This window comes from Microplitis mediator, chromosome 5 (genome assembly GCF_029852145.1).
Source record: "Microplitis mediator isolate UGA2020A chromosome 5, iyMicMedi2.1, whole genome shotgun sequence".
NCBI classification, from domain to species: domain Eukaryota; kingdom Metazoa; phylum Arthropoda; class Insecta; order Hymenoptera; family Braconidae; genus Microplitis; species Microplitis mediator.
In genome coordinates, this window is record NC_079973.1 from 6,424,886 (window position 1) to 6,448,087 (window position 23,202).

The 23,202-nt window shown below is 28.1% G+C and overlaps 1 protein-coding gene across 8 annotated transcripts in view; it reads right to left on the reverse strand.

Moving 5' to 3' along the window:
* The window catches only part of LOC130669100 (homeobox protein extradenticle), a 60,948-nt gene that overhangs the window by 21,384 nt on the left and 16,362 nt on the right, over positions 1 to 23,202 (reverse strand). For all 8 annotated transcript variants that reach the window (XM_057471808.1, XM_057471803.1, XM_057471802.1 and 5 more), the window contains exon 4: positions 3,189 to 3,442. In XM_057471808.1, the coding sequence (XP_057327791.1) occupies positions 3,189 to 3,442 (254 nt within the window). The remainder of the gene's footprint in view (positions 1 to 3,188; positions 3,443 to 23,202) is intronic.

The window sequence follows — 23,202 nt, forward strand, 5'->3', positions numbered from 1 at the left end:
AAGTCTGTTAAATTTACCTAAATTTTCTGTCAAAATAACAGATTTTGTGTTCAATTATTTAACATGAAATTTGTGTTAAAGATCAACACAAACGCAATGTGTCGAATTAACACAAAAATTTATTTAGACCATTTGCAACACACGGTTTGTGTTGAATTTAACACAAAATTTCTAACTGTGTATCTACTTGAAATTGGAAAAATGAAAAATTCAGTTTTAAAATAAAGTACTTTATATTGTATACAAGGCAAATTGATGAGATTAACACGTCATAGCTTTTATCGGACAAGAACAATAAGATATTTAACATTTACTGGGCCTATACTAAACTTATTCTCTTTCTATCCTTAAGCTTTTCTCGAAGGGGAAACTTAAATGTCCCAATAACTTTTACTCAGACTCATCACGTCAGGATATATTTGTCTTTAATATATATTTATATATTTATATCTGTCCTTATTCTTATTCGTCTAGTGTAGAGGCACGAGGGAGTCGATAGTGACCCGATTTTCAAAATATTATTACGTACATAAATAATAAATCCAACTCTACTTTGCCGAACTTATAAATATGAGTTTTGACAATAATTAGATTAACAATAAAAATATCTGACAAACAATTGAACTAGTAAACAAAATATTCAAATAATTTAGTTTACATAACTGATGAGCATGACTCATTACTAATGAGCAACAAATTGTATTGTTCCAGTGAAAAATAAATTTTTTTAATGATTTTAATGATCTGACTCAGCAATAAATAGGCAGACACGTTGACGTTTAAAAAAAAGTACGTATATATATAACAAATAAAAAAATATATTTGTTCGAACACCCGGTACGTGACTACTACTATCTGCAGTGCAGCTCTCCTACAATTCTGAAACGTCACGCGATTACTACTCGGTACAAAGAGGTACCCTACCGCTATTGTCGAAAAATCTCAGAGCAATTAAATATTAATTTTAAGTATTTAAGTTAAGTCATTTATAATGAACGTAAATTTCAACTTTATCTTGTTGTTTAAATCTTATTGTTTATAAAAAGTTTTGTATGTGTAAAAAAAAAATTATTACAAAAGCACACGAAAAAAAAAAAAAATTTTTTTGCTCTAAGAAAATTTATTTTTGCTCCAAGAAATTTTATGTTTTCAATCCACAGTACGAAAAATTTCTTGAGCCAAGTATCAATTTCTAACACCAAAAAATCTTTTTTTTTCTGTGCATTTGACAGTAAAATTTAAAGCTAAATTTAAAAATTTAGATCAATTGTAAATTTAAGTGATGATTTTTTGAACTTTTTTTGAAAATATAAGAATTCAAAAGTATGAAAAAATAATAGTAAGAATAAGGTAAAAATTCAACTACTGGCTAGACGTCTAAGTACCAAAACTTTTTTGAAAATTGTCTTAAATTTTGAAGTTGAACATGTGAATGTTTTTAAAAATCTTTTTACAGGGGCAATTTTTTTTCAAGGAGTAGGATATATATTTTTTTAATGATACTTTATTTAGAATAAAGTGGATTAGTTTGTTGGAATAAGAAGCAAATAGTGGACTTGTCACGTAAGAAATCGTAAACCACGACAATGGAAGTGAGAGCTTGAGGGCACGCGATCGTCGGCATATCTTTTGGCTATTACTGTATATATGTATGTATATTATATGTACAGATAAAATGGTATGATACTTGTTCTCTAGTACAATAGACTGAAACAAAGATCTGGAGAGTCAGTCATTGATCGTCTGCACGCGAGATTTTACTTAAGCAAGCGCACGTTGGTTCATTAGCACGCAAATCGGTGTCGTACTTTACATCTATCTCTCTTCCACTTGCTCTTACTCTTACATTAGCCCTGCTCTCGTACTCTCATTACTTTTCGCCTTGCTTTACTTGTCGCATGAATATAATCTCAACCTATGAAATTGCATTTCTTATCGTTGATTAACTTTAATCTAGGCATATATTTTCTTATGACGCGTCTTACTTTTTTTTATTAGAAGGAAATTAAATTTTTTTTTTTATAAAAATTGTGTAGTGGTTTTACTATAAATTACTAATTTATGGAAAACATTAAATGTATGACAATATTGAAAAAAAAGTAATCTTGATACTTTCTGTTATCTAACATAATTTTCGCGGTTTTTCGTGGAATTTTAAACTATTGAAAATCATTAATTTTTTTATTTTTTTTTTTTTTTTCAAAAAAAAAAAACAATACAAAAAATTGTAATTAGTCATTTTGAATTAACGATTGGCATGAGATTAATTTCAAATGAAATTTATGATAAAAATTTTTTTAATTTATTTTAAGATAAAAATTTCAGAGTCGTTTCAAAAAATTTTTTAACCCAGCAAAAATTAACAGTTCGTTAATTGAGATGAAAATTAATTTTTTTTTCCAAATAATTACTATTTATCTGATGACCAAATTTTTCTTTTATTTTCATAATAAATTTGGATTTTTGTCAAAATGAATTAATTATTAATGTGCAGAAAAATAAAATAAATTCAGAAATAAAAATTGGTGACAGTAAACTTCTACCTCTCTGATTCGCGTTCGAGGTGTGCAATAAAAACTGATCGTGAGTTCTCATTTGATTGGACCATAGGAAAATGTTTCGACGAGTTTTCAAACATTCCTCTTTGACAAAAGCTTTCGAATGGAAATAATGAGCGACGATTTATCTATCAAACTGCAATCTAGGAATCTCAGCTGCATTTTTGTGAAAATTACTTTTTATTAAAAAAAAAAAAAAAAAAACGTGGACCAAGTTTCCATTCATTGTGTAAATACAACACAAAGTATCATTTCGCGTTTCTAAACTCTTTAAAGCCAAAAGGACTTACAATTTTTTTTTCATTGCAATGATCTTGTAGACTTATTTTGTAGCTAAAATTTTTTTTCAAATTTTCAGCTCCAAAATAAGTCTATACAATGATTTTCAATAAAAAAAAAATTTCGCGCCCTTTTGGTTTTAAACTTAGAGACTAAAGCTAAAAGGGCGTGTAAAAATATAAGTCCTTTCAGAATTAGTGACGCAATTTGTTCACATGACAGCAAAATAAAAAAAAATAATTGACTGTTTTCAAATGTATTAACTAAAAAACTTTGATTATTTGTAAAATCATTAATGAATAAATAAATAAATAAATAAATAATGATTATTAATAAGAAAAGTGAACAAACCTGTTCATATTTTTCAAGCTCTTGGTGGTAAATTTGTCTGATTTGTGCAAGCTTAGCACGATAATCAGAATGTTCAATAGCGTTATCCGGTTGTCCTGGTGGTCCAGCGGCTGCGGCTGCTGACGCAGATGCTGCAGCACCAGCACCACCGCCTTTTTCGGGTCCAGCAACGCCCTCAGCTATCAGCATGTTGTCTAACCTCATCAACTGTGGATCTGGAGGCTCTTCTTCTTGGGTATTTCTCAGTGATAGAACTGAAACAATTAACAAAACATTTATTTTATTAACCATTTTACAAATTTTAAGCTTAATTATTTCTACGCTGATTATCTCAGTGCATTTTAATTTATATTTAAGTAAAAATGTACATTTTTTTTTAATTCAATTCAATTGTACTCATAAATGGATTGAATAGAAATAAAAGACAAAGTCAAGCACTAGACAGTAGTCTAGTCATAAAAATGAAATAAAAAAAAAAATAAAATACAACCAGTAGGTAGAATAGTATCAGTGAACATTGATAGTTGTTTTATTTTTACTCAGACGTTTACCGAATCATAAAAGAATCAATTTCCACTATCCAATACAAACTTTTTTTTTCCACACTTAATTTTTTTTTCTGCTTTAAATTTTTTAACCCATGGTCTTTTAATTACACATTTATTTAGGGAAGAGACAAACAAAATCAGATACTGTGGGTATTAGGAACCAAAAAGTTTTTTTTATTCAAAGATATTTTTGAAACTTTTTTTTTTCCTGCACAGTTAGAAATTTTGTGTTAAATTCAAAACAAATCTTGTGTTGCAAATGGTCTACATAAATTTTTGTGTTAATTCAACACGTTGCGTTTGTGTTGATCTTTAACACAAATTTCATGTTAAATAATTGAACACAAAATCTGTTATTTTGACAGAAAATTTGTGTAAATTTAACAGATTTTTCGTGTTAAAATTAACTAGTAAATATAATCACACAATCAAACCAACTCAAGTATACTGATCTACCCTTAGTACAACTTATGTCAATTTAGCAAACAATTAGTTCGATTTTCTGTGATTTTTCTAAAAAACGAAGCTATGAATTATCCTCCCGTAAAATGAGAATTAAAAAAGTCATTGAACCTGATCATGAAAATATTCAAGTTATCTATGATTATATTTAATTATAAATCAATTCTAATCCAAGTTTCCTTGCAGACAATGCTGCTAAAATTCTTTGCTTGGTTATCGTAATGAAGAAATGCGCGGGAGTGTTGAGCTAAACAACGCAAATTTTGTGTTAATTTTTTATTTTCTAATCATTTAACATAAAAAATCTGTTAAAGTAAAATAACACAGACGGTTTGTGTTGAATTAACAGATTTCTGTGTTGAAAATCAACACAAAAAATTTAACCAAATAATTTTTTAATACAAATACACAAAATTTCAAATCGTGTATTGCTAAATTTTACTACTAAAAAAAAATTTGGTATTGAAATTCATACTCTAATCATTACATGTTGAATTTTATTAAAAATATTTTTAAAAAAATTAATAGCCATTGAAAATTATTCGTTTTCTGTAAATATAAGCGAAGAGTAATCAATTGAGCACATTCAGGATAAAAAATATTGAAATTTTTTTGCGTCCATATTTTACCTGGCTTTCATACTATACGTCAATAATATTAATTAAAATAGTTTTTTACCGAGTAAAAATAATTGAAAAAATATTAGACATGAAAATAAAAAAATAATAAATAATAAAAGAAATAGCAGACAAAGTCAATTGAAAAGAAGTCGGAGTATCTTATCGACATCCTGTCAAAATGTCGATTTTATCAAACAGTTCTATTATCTTTCTATACTAGTATATTATATATTGTAACAATAAGGTCCTTGAAAAGTTTTATTGTGTTTTATTTATTTTACTGCAGTGTTTACTTTTAGTTTTATCTATCATTTATATTTTTTTGAATTTATGGAGTTTAAATTATTTTCATTAACGTAAACTCTATAAGAGAAGTGTTAAAATCGTTTAGTAAAAAGGAATAAAAAAAGGTTAAAAAGTTTTAGAAAACTCGTAAAACCGTGAAATGAATGCGTAGTACTAATGCATTTATACGATGTGCAACAATTAAAGGTGAGAAAAAAAAAGGGTTCAAGTTCTAAATGACACTACACTCTTGGGAGAATTGAGAGACGAGGGTTACTTTTTTCTCCACGTCAAGTGGGAATTAAAATACGCTACTAAGACAAAGAATATATTTTATTTTAATTGCTAAAAAATTGTATCAATCATTTTGTTTTTCTATTCATTAATTAAAGTAATTTGTGATGAAGGTAAATTTAAAACTTTCTTTTGATTAATTATTTATTCAAATTTATTTATCTAGCGGCCATTAAAAATTTATTTTAAAAAGTAGTATAAGAATATACACATACATTTTTATTTGATACCCGAAATGTAATTTTGTAAAAAAAAAAAATTGTTTTAAAAAAGGGAGGGGTTCAAATTTGGAGAAATTGAAGACTTTATAAAAAACTATGATCCCGAGGGCACTAAATTTTTTCTCCAATCATATGGGAGTGAAAAAATAAATGAGAAAAATTTCTAATTAGATTTAAAAAAAAAATTTTGTATTTTCGGCTAAAGTGGGGTAGCTTAAAAAAAAAGTTTCTTATAATTGTAACAAAATTCAACGAGTAAGATGTCATTTACAGGAATATTTAACTATCGCATGATGTGCGATACAATATTTTAAAGTAAAAATGTAAAACAAAAAAAAAAAAAACTGGAAAAATCATTCTGGATATTTTTATATAAACTGAAAATATTTCTCAAAGATGTAAATTACGCTTTGATTTCGTTTTTGATAATAAATTTTTGTAACGAAAATTTTAGAGATTTTCATGTTGGTTGACTGCCTCAAAAACTTAAATAAATCAAGAACAATATTTTTGTATAAAAATTCAGAATCTCTTGAGCTTCAAAAAATTGATTCAATTTTTATGCGTAATTTATAATCGTTCATTCAAATTCGACTTTTATTGAAAATGAAGTCGACAACGATCTTGTCTGTTTAAATACGGAGACACTAATCAAGTATTTGTGAATATTAAAATTAATCGAATCCATACTAAAGAAATAATTTTGAAAAATTATTAAATATAATGATAACAATAGTAATGAATAATGACAAAAATAAACAATAAAAAAAACCAAATTGTTAATAAAATAGAGTCTGGTGTTTAGCTCCCAATAATCTGACTATTATGTCGTAAAGGGGAGATTGTTAAGGGGTACAAGGAATAGAGATCTGTGAAAGGGATGATGATGATGGTAGTAGTATGACTTTGCTCTTACTCTCATCTGGTACTTCATGTGCTTTTCCGTATGTGCTGTTGGCTTCCAACAGTATAAGAAGAAGAAGACAAAGAATAAGGGGAGCAGCTCCTTACAAGCGCGTAAACTCAGTTTTACTAGCAGTTAACATTTTACGACTCAAGCGGCGGCCTGCCAGGGTGCTTGCGACTACCGTATTTTCTTACTCACTCACAAAATTCACATTCTTATTGTACGTGTCACACGACATACTTTACTGTACTGTAATATGCTATATGTGTATATATTACTGTTTTCTTGTTTGTCTTTGTCACTTCCATAGACTTCAATACAAGTTCAAGTACTTAAACTTTTCTTTTATTACTATACGCTGACATTTAACGGGTAAATTGTTAAATTTATAGTCTGCCATTCTGTTGGACCGTATAGAAAAAAATTAACCAGATAATTTTAAAAAACTTTTAATTAATAAATAGTTAATGTCAATTTTTTATTTTAATTTATAAATAATTAAATAATTTTTCTAAATAAATTTAAAATTAATTTCTTAAAATGAACCAGGGAAATTCACTGACTCAGCCAGTGACTAAAAAGTTCACTGATTCATTTCAAGAGAGTAGTTTTTGAATTGGCTAATTTTTCACAGTTACTTTGTTCGAGTGTATGTAAAATTTTGAATATACAATAAATTGATTTAATTTTTTGCACACTTCAAGCGCGAACCGCTAGGGCTGCTTTATGAACAGATTTTTTTTCGACTATTTTACTCACGCAAAAATATTTCCACCCTCTTTTAATTACACCAAAATCAGTCGAATTGTATACTAGCATATAGAGAATTTATTAAGGAACAATTTGAACCTAATATTAAGTCGATTCGTTAGTTAATTAATTTAAAATAAATTATTGTAACTCAAGAAACCGGTGCTGTCAATTGTTACGCATGAAACTTCGTAAACACGATAACTCTCGATAGACACAATTAATCGGCCTAACTTTTTTTTCATTATCTTTGTATTTTTTATCACAAGAACCCTATAGAAAATCACTATCTAAATTCTTGTAGTTTAATTGTAATTAATTAAAAACGTAAAACTGATTATTCACGAAAAATAAGCTGCCATTTTTATTTTTACTGTTGTTATTATTTTTTTCATTTTTTCTCTCCATCAACTACTGGCAGCAGCACTAGCGTAACAGTATAGGTTTGAAAAAAAAAGAGCGACATCTAAGAAAAAAAGGCGGGACATTTAAAAAAAATGTTAATAAAAAAAATATTAAACTGAAAATAAGAAATGAAAAAATCAAATTGATAATTTATAAGTTGAATAAAAATTCATAATAAAAAAAAAATAAATTAATATTAGAAATAAAAGTAGTGATTGAAAATAAAATGAGTGATTGAGGTGTGCACTTTTGGACTTTCCAGCATATTTTTTTTTTTTAATTATGGAAAATGATCTTCTTAAAAATAATTATTTGCGCATTTGAAATTTGTCTCAGTTAATAAATTTAGTAGACAGTAGATTATTTAAAAATTTTTTTTTGTAACTAAAGTTGAGCTTTAAGTATATAAGAGGGTTTACTTTGAGAGTAAAAAGTTTGTGTAGGTTTGTATATGTGTATATAGTTTTTAGAACTAAAGGTTGGTGGTGAAATATGCTTGACTCGTTTTAAACTCCAATGGGGGCTTTACTCGTTGGCCAGTTGATAATTTAGAGCCATGACTTCGGTAGGGTATTGATCTAAACGAGAACCGTGAGAGCAATTAAGATAAAGAACAAAAGGGTTATCGATTTTTGGTTTTTGTTTCTAAAGAGTAAGTTACTAAATAAAAATATAAATCTACATATTTATTTGCGTATAAAATTCAAAATTAAAAATCCAGTCCTCACTTGACTACATTTTTGAATTGAGTGATTCATAAAAAAAAAAAAAAATAAAAGGGGTTAGAGTTGGGTGAATTTTTTTTTTTTTACATTTTTCTGAGGTTAAGTTGACTGAGGGGGTAATAGGGGGTGGCTGCAATTTTTGGCTGAAATACTAGCACTTATACGAAACATTTCCGAAATCTAGGTGTACATGTAGGTCCGGAAGTAGGGGGTGACCTGCAATTTCCGGCTGATATACCAGCATCTATACGCGAAACATTTCAGAAATCTAGTCATCCAATAGAGTTTTTACTTTCCAATTTTTTTTCGTTGCGCGAAAAACGATCCGATCTTCAAGTACGTAAATTACGAATAGTTTTTTTTACTATTAATTTAATTATTGGAATTTATTGAAATAATGTATTGAAAAATGGCCGTAATAAATAAACAAAAAGCATCTATTTGAAATAGGATTATGTGATAAAATAAATATGAAATATATTTAAAAAAAAAAAACAAATTTAAATCACGAAGCTCACTAGACCATCAATCGTAAAGTTAATCTAAAGAGTCACTATTCCCAATGGAGCACTTTCGACAATTGGAAATGCTATCAAACATATAAATATTCCGTGTACATTTAGTAAAAATAAAGTAAATTTATTATCAATATTTAAATTTAAAAAATTTAATTTATTTAAACAATAAATCTACTGATTAAAAATGTTTTGTTATTTTGTAATTGGATGTTCAATAATTTTAATAGAATAAATAAATCCTTATTAATTATTAATGAATGATAAAAAAAATTGGTGTAATTAAATAAGCTAATTAGTAAGCGTAATGCATGGATTCGTAGTTAAAATAATTGATTTAATTAGTAATATACATCATACTCATTATTAATAACCTCATAACGATCATGGCTAAAAGTATAATCTATGTAGAGGGTGTGAGTACCATATATGGGCATATATATATATGTATACACAGATATATAGTGTGTGTAATACGGTTAGAAATACGAGAAATTTTACGGGCGGAAAATCAGCGAATAATTGTTACGGCGCGTTTTGATCGCATAAAACACCTCGTAAATGTCATAGGGATTCGGGTCTCATAGAGAAGAGGGTGGTAGAGTTAGTGGTGGTGGCACGGATGTGAACCACCCCTACAATACCGAGTTTGTGTGTGGGGACAGCATTACGTCGCATTATCGAGACATTTGCCTCAAGCTTTAGTGTCTTTAGTGTTTGGTATTGGGTTCTTTTTTTTCATGAATCTCTGGGATTAATATCATCCCTTACCGAGATTTGAAACGAAAAATATTTTTTTTCCCTGGTATTCAAATTTACAATTGTATTTGACTTAACTTTTGCTATTGTAATTTATGATATATTTTTATTATGATGCCGGTAAAAAATTAAAAATCGATCGATTTAAACAATAATTAAGTAAATTTTGATATTTAGTTCGGTATAAGTAGAGATAAAATTTGAACGAAAAATTTCATAACAACAAATAGCCATTTTGTAATTTTTTGGAAGTACCCGTATCGTGACTCAAATTTTTTTTTTTTTTTTTATACAATTGTTGAAAAATGATCATACGTTTGTGTAAAATAAATAAAAATCTATAAAATACTGTTATTGAAATCTACAAAAACTAATAACGCGTTCAAGAACCCCGTCGTGTCTACTTTCACGTATGTACAAAGTAAATTATAATTATAATGATCATTTGTTAGCAAATATGATTTTTAGTGAACATTTTTTTTCATACATCGTCATAAAATTGGTTACTATATAATATTTTAAACTTCCCGATATGAAAATTGAAAATTTCAAAAAAAAAAAGGGGAAGTTATTGGTTTCGGTTCTAATTTCGAAAATTGAGTTTTCATCAGATCTTGACGTTTCGAGGTCCTAGGAAGCTATTCTGACTATTTCCGGATGGACATCCGGCCATGTGTGTGTATACTTTTTTGTGCGACGACATCTTCAGAAAAATCGACCGATTTGCACAAAAATAACTTTTTTCAGCGAAATTTATGTTTTTTCGGTCCAATCGTTTTTGCCCTCGCACAGTTCAAAAGTTAACCAATAATAACGTTTCCGAGCTCTCTGAGTTCGAAAACAGCGAGAAGTTTTGGGATTCGTTTACGGGTCAACCGTTTTTCAGATGTTTTTCAAGCTTGCGTATGTGGATAAGATTTAAATACTGCGTTTTTTTTTCTACACAAAAATAAATTTTAAATATCCATATTTTGGATAATAACTCATTGAAATTGAGCTCTTTCTTCAATAAAATTGCCTTCATTAAAAGGGATACAGGCATTCGATGTTTTAATTACTAATAAGGGGTTCAATCATCAAATGAAAAAAATTTTGACGTTTTATAGAATAATTGCTTTAAAATTATCATTTACTGTACGAGTGTAACAGAGAAATTTCCATTCATTTTTATGTTTGAAGAAGAGAATAGGTGACGTTTCTTCTTAATAATAATTTAAATTTAATAAATAATTTTTTTATCTTTTCATTATTGAGACATTTTTATATTTCATTTGAATAAACAATATTTTGGCTTTAATTTCTGAATAAATTAAATAACGAATAAAATAAAACAGAATTTTAATGAAACTTACACGTTAGAATGACAAGAATGTTAGCAAAATGGTTGAAGCGTGTGTTGTGCGAAGAAGCTTACACACGTGCATGTACTAGAAATAGAATGTAAGCTCTTGTATTCATACTTGACTTTAACACATATATATGTATATATACGCAGTAAATAGTCATTTCTTATATACCTCATACTCGTCTAAGTTGAGTCTGCTAGAGAATTAAGTCTCATTTTCACGATTGCAATTATCAGTCTTATGTTTACTTTTTTTTTCTCTATTAACTTAAAAATACAAACTCATTATGTAAATAATTCAACTATTTTTATCTCTGGCGTATAATGTAAGTTAATGTTTTTTTGCCAATTAAAAAATGTAAAGCTCCAAGCACACAGTGTGTGTTTGTGTGTGTGTGTGTTTTTTAAGGACGGATAAAAAACAAGTCGCGATAAAAAGATATGAAGAAGTTGAAATAATAAAAAAGGAAAGAAGAATAGAAGGATGATGACGGAAGTTAAGGTAGCTTTCAAGGGTGAATGGGTGAGAGTGGAAATAGGGATGGGGGGTATTAATAAAACGTTCTGCACGAGGACGAGGGAAAAATAAATTCTTATTGCCTGGCGAGTCCGGTATTTCCGCAATATACGGCGCAGGTGTACCAAATGTTATATCCTCCCGTTCTTATACTCTTCTCTCCACTAATATTTTCTATCTCTTTCCACTCTCTCTCTTCCTTTACTCCCTTACGTCGGTCCATAAGGGGGCGCATGAGAAGCTTTACAACGCAAACCCTCCAAGCTTTCAGGGACGTATGAATTCATGTTGAATGGCTTTACAAAAAAGATAAATAAACAAGAAATGTTTTCATTTTATTTTTTCAAATCCGACTATTTTTTGTAAATAATTTCAACATTTTTTAAAGCTAACAGAATTTTCTATCATAAAAAGTAAATTTCAAATTTAAAAATTTTTATGTCATGTAAATAGAAAATCAGTAAACACACGGAAAAAAAATTGTAGTTCTTCTAACCACAATATTGTAGTAAAACATTTGTAGTTGCGACTCCGATATGTAGTAAAGAACACTACATAAATAGTACTGATTTTACTGCACGTGTTGTTGCGGTTATTCCAAGTTGGAGTTGGCATTTCTTTACTCCAACTTGTAGTAACCTCAACTACAGCTGCTGTTGTAGCAACTAAAATTTTTTTTCCATGCATGAAATTTAAAAAATAAAATTTTCTGTTGCATGGGAATTTTATAAAAAAAAAAATAATTAATAATTTATGAATTTTTTTTTTTTTTTAATGAAATGATTGTTTAATTAAATTTTTCATTGATGTTAAAAATACTAAATATATGTTTATACAATAGACAAACATCAGAGAATAGTCGGCGCGATGCCCTTTACCTTCGTCCGCGTCGATTCGATACGTCTGGCAGAAAATGTTTTCTCCGCGCGCGCGTCTCCCTTTTGTGAGGAGGGTAAAAGAGTAAGGGGATTTGTTATACTATATATATATGTATACATAGATATATGTGTGTATGGGAAGATATAGAAGAGTATGCGCGAACGTGGTTACAGTCAGAGCCCAGTGAGGGGTTAAAAGGTAGAGAGAATGAGATAGTATTTGTAGACAAAGGGGATGAAGAGTAAGGGTTGTGGGCGCCAACGTGGCGTATTGATCGAGTGGCTTTCGAGACTACTACACTATATGTATTATATCCGTATATTTTAGTCTCACCCGTTATAATATCTCTGAACCCACCAAAAACTACCCCTCAACAAAAACCCTCTTTTACTCTTTTCTCTCTCTCTATAGAGCTGCCGATTCTGTTTACTTTTTCCTGCCACAAATTTTTGTTGACACTTTGTAGAAAACATTAATTATTTATGTGTGTTTATACATTATAGTTTTCCACAAAATAAATAAAAATTATGAGCTCACTTAATTTAAAAGAAGGAAAAAAAAACTTTTCATTGCTCAGCATTTTAAATTTAAGTATTTCAAGTTCCAAGTGAACGAATTTTTCGGAATTTACATTGGATTGTCTTTTTTTACGAGTATCCAATAAAAATAATAAAATTGCAGACTCCAGAGTCTAGACTAGTGTAGAGAGGAGTTAAATTCAGAGGCTAACGAAAAAAACGAGTTTACCATATCGCTTTAGTAGTTTACAAATATATAGGTATATATATATTTACATACTGTGGGATGTGGTTTTAGTATGGTGGATTTTTATAGTCTATCGGGGTCGTAAGATCACGAAATACGTGTTAGAAAAAATGAACAAGTATATTGGAGTTGTATTATCACTAAAACGAGACAAGCATAAGTTTTTTTTTTTTTTAGCAACTAGTGTTATTTTAAATTTTATGGATATTTTACTTTACATATCTATATATACAGAAAAATAATACGATGGGATATATGTGATTCATTAATTTTTCCTGGTTTTAATTACCGTCCATTAATTAATTACAATTGTATCGAAAAAATTCACGACGAATTTTCAATATTTTTAATAAACAAAAAAAAAATTTTTTTGGCCAAGACGGAGTACAATGAGAAAATTGTATTTTATTCCTAAATTTTTTATGTGTCCCCGTTTTTTTTTAATTCATAATAACTTAAGAATAAGAGAAATTTAAAGAATAATTTTTTAATTTTTTTTAATAAAATTTTCTGAGCGCCCCATTGTACCCCGAGTGCTTTGTATTGCTGGGAAATTTAGAGTACCCGATAATGTCAGATCCTTCCGTGTATATATATTATATATATAGTTTCTTTTTTGTTATATATGTAATATGTGGTTATATATATAAAAATGTAGAGATAAAATGTATATGAAAGATAGAAAAGAAAAATAAAGTAAAAGAGCTTCATTTCATTTTTTCGGTGCGGGACACTCTAGGGAGCCGTAAATGCACCTTGTCCTGCAGGTTTTCATTCTCCTATATAATAACCAAGTCTACTCTTATGTACTATCTCTCCTAGAGAAAAAAAAAATAGATAAACTGAAATTTTTTTTAAACCCGATGAGAAGCCTCCGTCTCGATACTTTTTTGAAATATCATTCCATAAAATTTTCTTTTTGTAATCAAAATTTGTTTCACTCTGCCTTAGATTTGAATTTTTCCGTCTTCATAAATTATAAATTATAACTTTGATAAATAAATTTATTATATATCAATAATAATATATAGCTTTTATATATTTGAATAAAAAAATTAAAGGAGTCTAGTCGAAATTTCGTAAGTTTGGCAACTTTACAAACGACGTTACTGTAAAAAGTTTACTATACATTTTATTTTCAAAACTATTTAAATCTTAAAGGATTTCCGAGCTCGTTTTCTTTCTTCTACTCCCGTTTTGATCTCAATACTAAGCAACAAAGACTAAGTGTTAAAAAAAAAATTTAACGGGACAAAAAGAATTGCATATATGCTTATAAAGAAGCTCCGGTTTTTCATTCTTTGTAAAAAGTAGAGCTTTATCGAAAATGCGGATGACTATATGGTATAACTGAGAAAAATTCAGCTCTCTCTCAAAGTTTCTTTTACTTTATTTGTCTTGGTTTTTTTTTTTTTTTATTCCCGTTCTCGAACTTGATTCAACCCCCAACGGTGTCGACATCGACGTCAGCTGAGTTCTATCTCCCGTCGCCTCTACTTCTAAGATCCTTTCTCATCTCATTTTCTACACTCATCTCTATATACTCTATGTTAAATCAGGAAATAAATCCTTACGACTAGATTCATTACATTTAATTATAATTAAACATTTGAAATAACTTTTTTTTCATCAACAAAAATCATTTTTATCCTCACAAATATTTACAGTAATTGATAGTTTGAAAAAACTAAAAATGCACACCATCATTTTCTCCTTATCGACCGCCATTTTGCGTGTAGCAGATCCATAATTTATTAGTGCCCCTCAAAAAATTTTTCAAAATGAATGAAATCATTATGGGAAATTTTGGTAGAAAAATAAATTTATTTTTTTAAGCCCCGAGAAAATTATGATTCTAAAGTTAACAGAAAAATGACAATTTTCGGATTTTTTCTACAACAAATCGATTTCAAAAAAATAAAAACTAAAAATATGCACCTGTAGAAATATTTAAAAACTACAGGTGCAATTTTTTCATAATTTATCGTTTAAAAAAAAAATCAAAAAATTATTAGACCTCGGTTAACTTCAGTATCATAGAAAATCTTAATTTAAAGCAAATTAGACAGCCATAATGTGCTTTTGTATAAATTTTATTGAAAATTCTTTAGAATCGTATTTTAGTTTCCATTAAAAAATTTTTTTAAACGTAGGAAAATTTGGTTTTCTTAAAAAATGCACACCCTCTAAAAATAAACAAAAGTTTTTCTTGTATCATTTTATGGCAGTATGAATTGTAAATACGATTCAAACCGAAAGTATCAATGGAATTATAAAACACAATCGTAAAATTTTATGTCTGAGGTGTGCAATTATTATAATTTTTGAGTGATCTCGGTACTAACATCAAGTATGTTTGACACGATAAAAAAATAAAAAATATTTTTGACAGAAAACGAAATACAAGATATATTGAGAGCATGCATAATACATAAGTGGTAGGAACGCACGGTGAGAATTTCAAATCCAGAACCGCATGGAAACGAGTTTCTTCCGTGGAGAATATATAAAGAAAATAGACGTAAAAAGGAATAAAAATGTGATAAAAAAAAGTAAAAAGGGAAAAAAAAAATTACAAGGCAGGAAAGAAAACTAAGAGGCATTATAACATTGAGCAAGGATTCTTTCTCCCTTGTGATACTCTTTTGCTCTTCACACCAACGCGATATCCCCTACGTCTCACACCTTTCTGCTCCCTTTTAGTTGTCTTTCTTTCCACTATACACAAGTAAAGTCTCTGGAGCTCCAAGTAATTGGAGTGCCTCCAAAAGTTCTTCACAAGAATCCTTTTTACCTTGTTTCAAGGGGCAGTTAAATATTTTACAAGTATCCCAAATGGTTTAACTCTTATTACTCTTTAAATTAAATCATCCTGATATTTTTTATTACACGATTGTTAAATTAATTTTTTTTAACTAAATTTTATTTTATACGCAGCTAATCAACTATTAATTACCATGTATATAAACATAGAAATCTAAATAATAAATATTATAAAGTGTTTAAATTCTTTTGCACACCTCAAGCGCGAAGCATTATTGCCTATTTTGCAATAATTTTTTATCTGCGAGGTTTTATGTCCAAGAAATTGTAATAAAAGGAGAGATAAAATTTCATGTTGTATAAAAAATATTCTAAACAGTAATAAAAATGAAATTGAAAAATTTTTTTATTATTTTTCATAAAAACACATGTACTAAATTTTTTTTATCAATCAATTAATTAAAATATTTTTAACGAAAAAAATCTACGAAAAATTGAATTTTGAAGTGATAAAAAAAAATTTTCAACAGCTTCGCGCTTGGGGTGTGCAAAAATTTTTCAAGTGTCAAACACGAAATGAACTAAAATAATTACTTTTTTTTTTAAATATAAATAATTTTGAGTTTTCGTATAATGAAATAGGTATCGCCAGGACATGAATGTCCGAAAATACTTGAATATAATATTCCAAGTGCAGAGTCCACGAGCCAGCTAGACACACACGGGACCTGTTGCTGTCGAGTTTACGGTGTTTTTACGAGCAACGTTACAGCCACCCCTGAGTACGGGGGTTCAACACTCTCTCTGCGTCTCTTTCTTTCTCTCACATTTTTACGTCCTATTTCTCCTTTCTCGCGATATCTTTGGCCCATTCGCTGACTATCTTTACCCTGGACCATTACTCTTAAACTCCAATTTTGTTTTATGTTTTACAACTACCCATGACACTAGAGTAATCACTTAAATAATCATCTCAAATATTGCATTTTAATTACTACAGGCAGAAAATTTAATGGTAAAAATTAATTAAAAATTTTAGCTAATTATGGACAAATTAAATATTTTGAGGAATTATACTTCTTGTTTAAAAAATTTTGTATTAAATTATACTTTTTACTACTTATATTCATTTTTACCCCCGACTGCGCGTAATAAAAAGCGAGAGAAAGGGTAGAGGTACCGATTTTGGCCACTTGAGGGCCAGTTTTAGACACGAAGTATTTAAACAAAATAATTTGTAAAAAACGCAATAGCATAATTAATTTTGTATCAAATGTCCAAAAATGGAACAGTGGCCACAAATTGTACTTCTATCCTATATGCATTTGGCTAAAGAGTTCTAGTAACTTTTTTTGTTATATTTAACTTTTCTCGTAATTTAATTGACCCAAAAAAATGAATGACTGTAATTTTTTAGGGATAATTATATTCTTGTAAATATAGTTGGTTGAAAAATTAATTAATCAGAAATCCAGAGTTGAAACGAAAGACCATTATATTTTTGCGCACCTCGAACGCGAAGCGAAGAGGTTGTGCTTTATAATGGACTTTTTTCACATTTTATCATAGGGGTATAATATAGGTGGCGCAAAACAAATAATCACGCGGATTTTTTCAAATATTGATGAATATCATCATGATTTAAAACTTAATCCAATTACGATCTAATGTCAATAATTACCCGCGCAAAATTATTAATGCATACATGATACATACAAAATTAAATTAGTAGATAAAAAAAATATGCATTAATTAATAACATATAAGAGTGTAAAAAATCTGAAATGAAGAAAAAGACGAATTAGGAAAAATAAATCATTTAAAAATTCCCGCTTCTTGTGAATATTTGAAAAGTAAAAGGAATTTTGGTTTTACAATAATTTAAGATGGACACGTAAAATATATCCAAGTCGGGGGGCATGATGAAATCAGATTTTGACGTTATTAAAATTTTGTGATAAATATACTAATAACTTACCCCGACTTGAATATATTTTACGTATTCATATATATTAAATTATTATTGAGCAAAAATTAATTTTTACTTTTAAAATGTTCACGACAGTCGTGGATTTTTGAATGATTTATTTTTTCAATTGGTTTTTTTTATTTATAATCTGTTTGTTTTATATAATTTTCTGTAAATTATCAGAGCGCATTAACCAAATATTTAGTATACCTATATATGTATGAATTTTTATTTATATATATTTATTAAATTTGGTACTTGGAATATAAAAAATGTAGTTATAGAGTTAAAAACAGCAAAGTTAATAATAGAAATAAAATATAAAATGTATATTTCAGTAGTTTGCTCTCTTGGTGGTCTCAAAATCAAGAGAACGAGTTTTCTCAAGTTATAAAGTTTATAAGATCGTACACTGAGAACTCCAAGATCGTGCCAAACTTTTGTCTCGCGCAATTAGAACTTGTGCATATTATTCATAACTCCCTACTGCTCTATAGTGTTCCGCCTTCATTTTATTATTATTATTATTATTACTTCTTATTCTTTTCTTTCATCATAATATTACTTTTGCTTGTTCTTTTTGTTTCTTTAAACTTTTTACTTAACTTTTTTTTTCTTTTTCTGCTACAATTTCTTATTTTTTTTATAACTTATAAATTTTCTTGTATCTAAATAATTTCTCATATTTTTCACTCTACTGATTAAATTTAAACTTTTTTTATTTAACAGTGAAATTTAATATTTTTAAAAATAATTAACGTTATTAATTAAAATTTTGATAATTCAATATTATAAAATTTTAAATGAGTGGGTGGATCAAAATGACATGAGAAATATTCATTTAGAGTTGACTCTAGAGGGATGCATACTATTCACCTGTCAGTTAAGTTGATTTCCCACCGCCCTCTTGTCATTTCTATTCTCAATCCCCCCAGGTCAATAACTCATCTCTCTAAATGACAATCTCATTAACGTTAAAGCCAAAAAAAGACTCAAAAAATTATCGAATTAGACATAACAAAGAAAAATATGTATATTTAATTCATATTTTAAATTCAAGTGACCAGTGATGAAAAATATATATTTAGTTTATTTATTATACTGAAGTATGTACCCTTTAAGAATCTAATGACGCGCAAAACGAGCTTCTCAACGCCCTATGCAATCTCCATAGAATTACCATACGTTTAAAAGATCAGACAGGTTGTATATATATATATATTTATACATATGAGATGAAATTATACTACATAACACCATTCAATTATAAGCTCTTGACTTTGTAATCTAATCATTGATCTTCATTTTTAGTAGCTATGAATTATTGAAGATTTTATTGACTTTAATCAATGGGTAAAAATTACTATTTGAAATATTTTATTATATGCCATTAAAGTTACGTATATATATGAAGGAGGTCTTGGTAAAACGCAATACCCATTTATTTATTTATTTTTAGCTTGTAAAAAACCTAATCCTTGGTCAGAGACTAGTACCCGATCACTTCATGTAGTTGTATATCTACTTTTAAATATAAATATACAAATACACTGAAAAAGAAAAATATATTTCCCGAATAAATCCATTTATAAGTGACTTTATTCAAAATATTTATTAATGACAAATAAATATATTTGGTACAACTAAATATGACAGTTGATTCAAATAGTTTTATAATTTGACTGAAATATATCATTTATTTGTGGTAAGTAAATGATATATTTGTGGTATGGATATTAAATTTGTGAAGAATTACGAAAAATTTGGCGATACTTAATATATATTTGAAGCACATGGAGTAATTGTTTAGATGTGTGGCTCCACCTATTTGTGGACATAATTTTTTGCACATGGCCCAACTAACATTTCTTGGCAGCAATTGGATCATTTCTTTACCACAAATAAATCACTTATTTCACGCAATTAAATTGCTTGAATATATTATATATTTCTCATAATTGAATACTTAATTGGCCATATTCAAATATACGATATCTTCGACTCAAATAAGAATGATAGAGTACTAGTTCCTGATCAACTATTAGGTATTTTGCCTTATTTTTGAGAAATTTAAGATGCCTGGAGCTTATCTTTATAAATTTTTTTGCTCTAAAATAGTTTTACATATGTTGTATATATTGTTCTTCTTTAATATGTCAATCACTATAGTTGTTAAATTTTATTAAAATTACGAGGACAGTTTTTTTTTTTGTCATACAGACAATACTCCATTTTGCCCGAAAATAGGTAAAAATTTATGGAAATTCAAAATTAGTCTTTTCTTCGAATGTGAGCATAAAGGAAAAGTTAGAGCATATTTAAAATAAAGAAAATGATTTTTCTTTCGATTTCATTTCTACCAGACTTCACCCCACAAGAGTATAGAAAAATAATTTAATTTTTAGAATTCAATTTTATGCTTCATAAATATATTTTTTCTTTAAGACTAATTAATACTCATTAATATTATTCAAGTAATTATTTTAAAACGATATTTTTAAAATGCTATAATTCTATTAAAATGAAATTTGAATGATGATATATCTTTCTGTTTATGAAAATAATTTCGTTGCACTGGCCACCTTGTGGTAATTTTCCGAATCAATAATCAAAAAAATGATCAAGATTTGAAGTGCATAAATTTAAGTCTATAAAATTATCCATGTTATGTATATCTATAATTACAATGTGAATGAATGTAGATTTTAAGAATCAATTGGACTCATTTTTCATATAATATAATATTTCCCATAATAATTAAGTCATTGAAACTTAAACGTTTGTCAAGTAAAGCCGGTTGGACGTAAAAGGCGCGCGTATTTTGAAACACCATTAAAGATAATTCTCTGAAAATTTCAGCAATTAAACGAGTCCATAAAAAGCATTACCAATAAATTAAAGTATAAATTTTTGAAATCGCACCTTTATGTTCCAAAAAAACATAACTAAGAAAAATAAAAAAATGACAATGTAGAATAGAAAACTCAATACATAACAGCCGGTTATGAACATGGTCTCGGAGTTTATGAGCTTATTTTACTGTATTTTTATGATATAACACACTCATATACACACATACAAAAACGACCGCATTTCCAGCACCTCTCAAAAGTTTACGGGCTCGTGAGATTTTATCGCGACATAATGTATGGTTTGTTAAATCGTTTTCTATAAACACGCATCTGTCTACATCACACTTGTCTTCTTTTTTATCTCAAAAAAAAAAAGAAGTAAAATACAAATAAATAATAGCAATCATTGAACCAAAAATTTACATTCAAATATTATCTTGATCAATACTTATTATTTTTATATTCATCGATGACTAATTAATTTGAATGAAACATTCTTAAGTAACATTGGGCAATTTGAACAATGAAATTTTTTGAATAACAAACTACATATGTATAAATACAATGTAGACTTTTATAAAGATTGAATGATGTTGATTAACATGATGATAAGCTAAGATACTTTTGATAAGTATATATATATATATATATATATATATATATATACATGTGAAACAATCCAATTCTCATGTGTGATAAATTTATATATGTATATATATGAATTGTACGACATGTATGAAAGTCAAAAGCGAATAAGAGAAACTAGACGTAAAGGAAATCCTGAGAGACTCGATGGCCGTAACAACGACATCCGGTTGTGGACAACGTACAATAATTAAGGGACATAAGTACGACAATGTTAACGGGACTCAAGTGTATATAACATGATCGCGTGTCTATCTTAACATAAGGACTACATATTACATACATATATATAACAACAGTCAGTTTCTCTATCATATCAATCGTCAGTTGAAAAGCTCTTGACACTGAATGACGTGATAACGAGATCTGTAAATATTTTATTCAGATTTTAATTAAATGAGAGAAAAATTCCAGCTATTTGAAATATAAATCAAGGAATAATTGCCCTGTTAAATAAAAACTCATTTTGGAAATATATATTAGCTGAATTTGAATTAATTTTCATATTCATAGTATCGACTATCTAAAGATACGTCACAAAAAAAAATACAGCTAATAAAAATTGAGAATATTTAAAAAAAAAAGTATATCCTTCCCCCCACCCTCCTACTAATTGAACCAATTGAATACGATAAAAAATAAAACACAAGAAATAGTAAAAAAAATAAAAATCACACAGTTAGAAATTTTGTGTTAAATCCAACACAAATCGTGTGTTGCAAATGGTCTACATAAATTTTTGTGTTAATTCAACACATTGCGTGTGTGCTGATCTTCAACACAAATTTTATGTTAAATAATTGAATACATAAATTCTATTATTTGATGTAGCTGAAGATCGGAATGTTTTTCATGCAACGAAAATGAAAAAATTCATGTAATTCTACTACTCAAGGGGTAGTCTGGTGGTCCGAGTGGCCCAAGATTTTTGGCTAACTTACCAACATCTATATGCGAACATTTCAAAAATTAAGTTATCCAGTAGATTTTCTACTTTCCAATTTTTGTTTTTTTTCGTTGCGCAAAAAACGTTCCGATCCTCAGGTACATGTTATTTGGACAGAAAAATTGTGTAAATTTAACAGACTTTTTATGTTAAAATTAACTAATAAATATAAGCACATGACCTATCCAACTCAAGTATACTGATCTACCTTTAGTACAACTTATGTTACTTTAGCAAACAATTAGTTCGATTTTCTGTGATTTTTCTAAAAAACGGAGCTTTGAATTATCCTCCCGTAAAATGAGAATAAAAAAATCATTGAACCTGATCATAAAAATATGAAAGTTATCTATGATTACATTTAATTGTAAATCAATTACAATCCAAGTTTCCTTGCTGACAATGCTGCTGAAATGCTTTGCTTGGTTATAGTAATGAAGAAACACGCGGCAGTATTTAGCTAAACAGCACAAATTTTGTGTTATCTTTCGAACAACAAAAGAAATGTGTTACCTTCCAAATTTTCTAATCATTTAACATAAAAAATCTGTTAAAGTAAAATAACACAGACGGTTTGTGTTGAATTAACAAATATCTGTGTTGAAAATCAACACAAAAAATTTAACCAAATAATTTTTTAACACAAATACACAAAATTTCTAACTTTGCAGAGTAAATTGTTTTTTAGACAGCGGAGCATTGATTTGCAATTTTTTTTTTGTCTGTAGATCAAAAAGCTACGGAGTCTAGGATACCGTGGAATCGATGCTTTCTCAGATAAAATTTTCTCAATTTTTTTTCTCTTTTTTCCTTTTATTTATCTTCCGACTCAGATCGTCGCA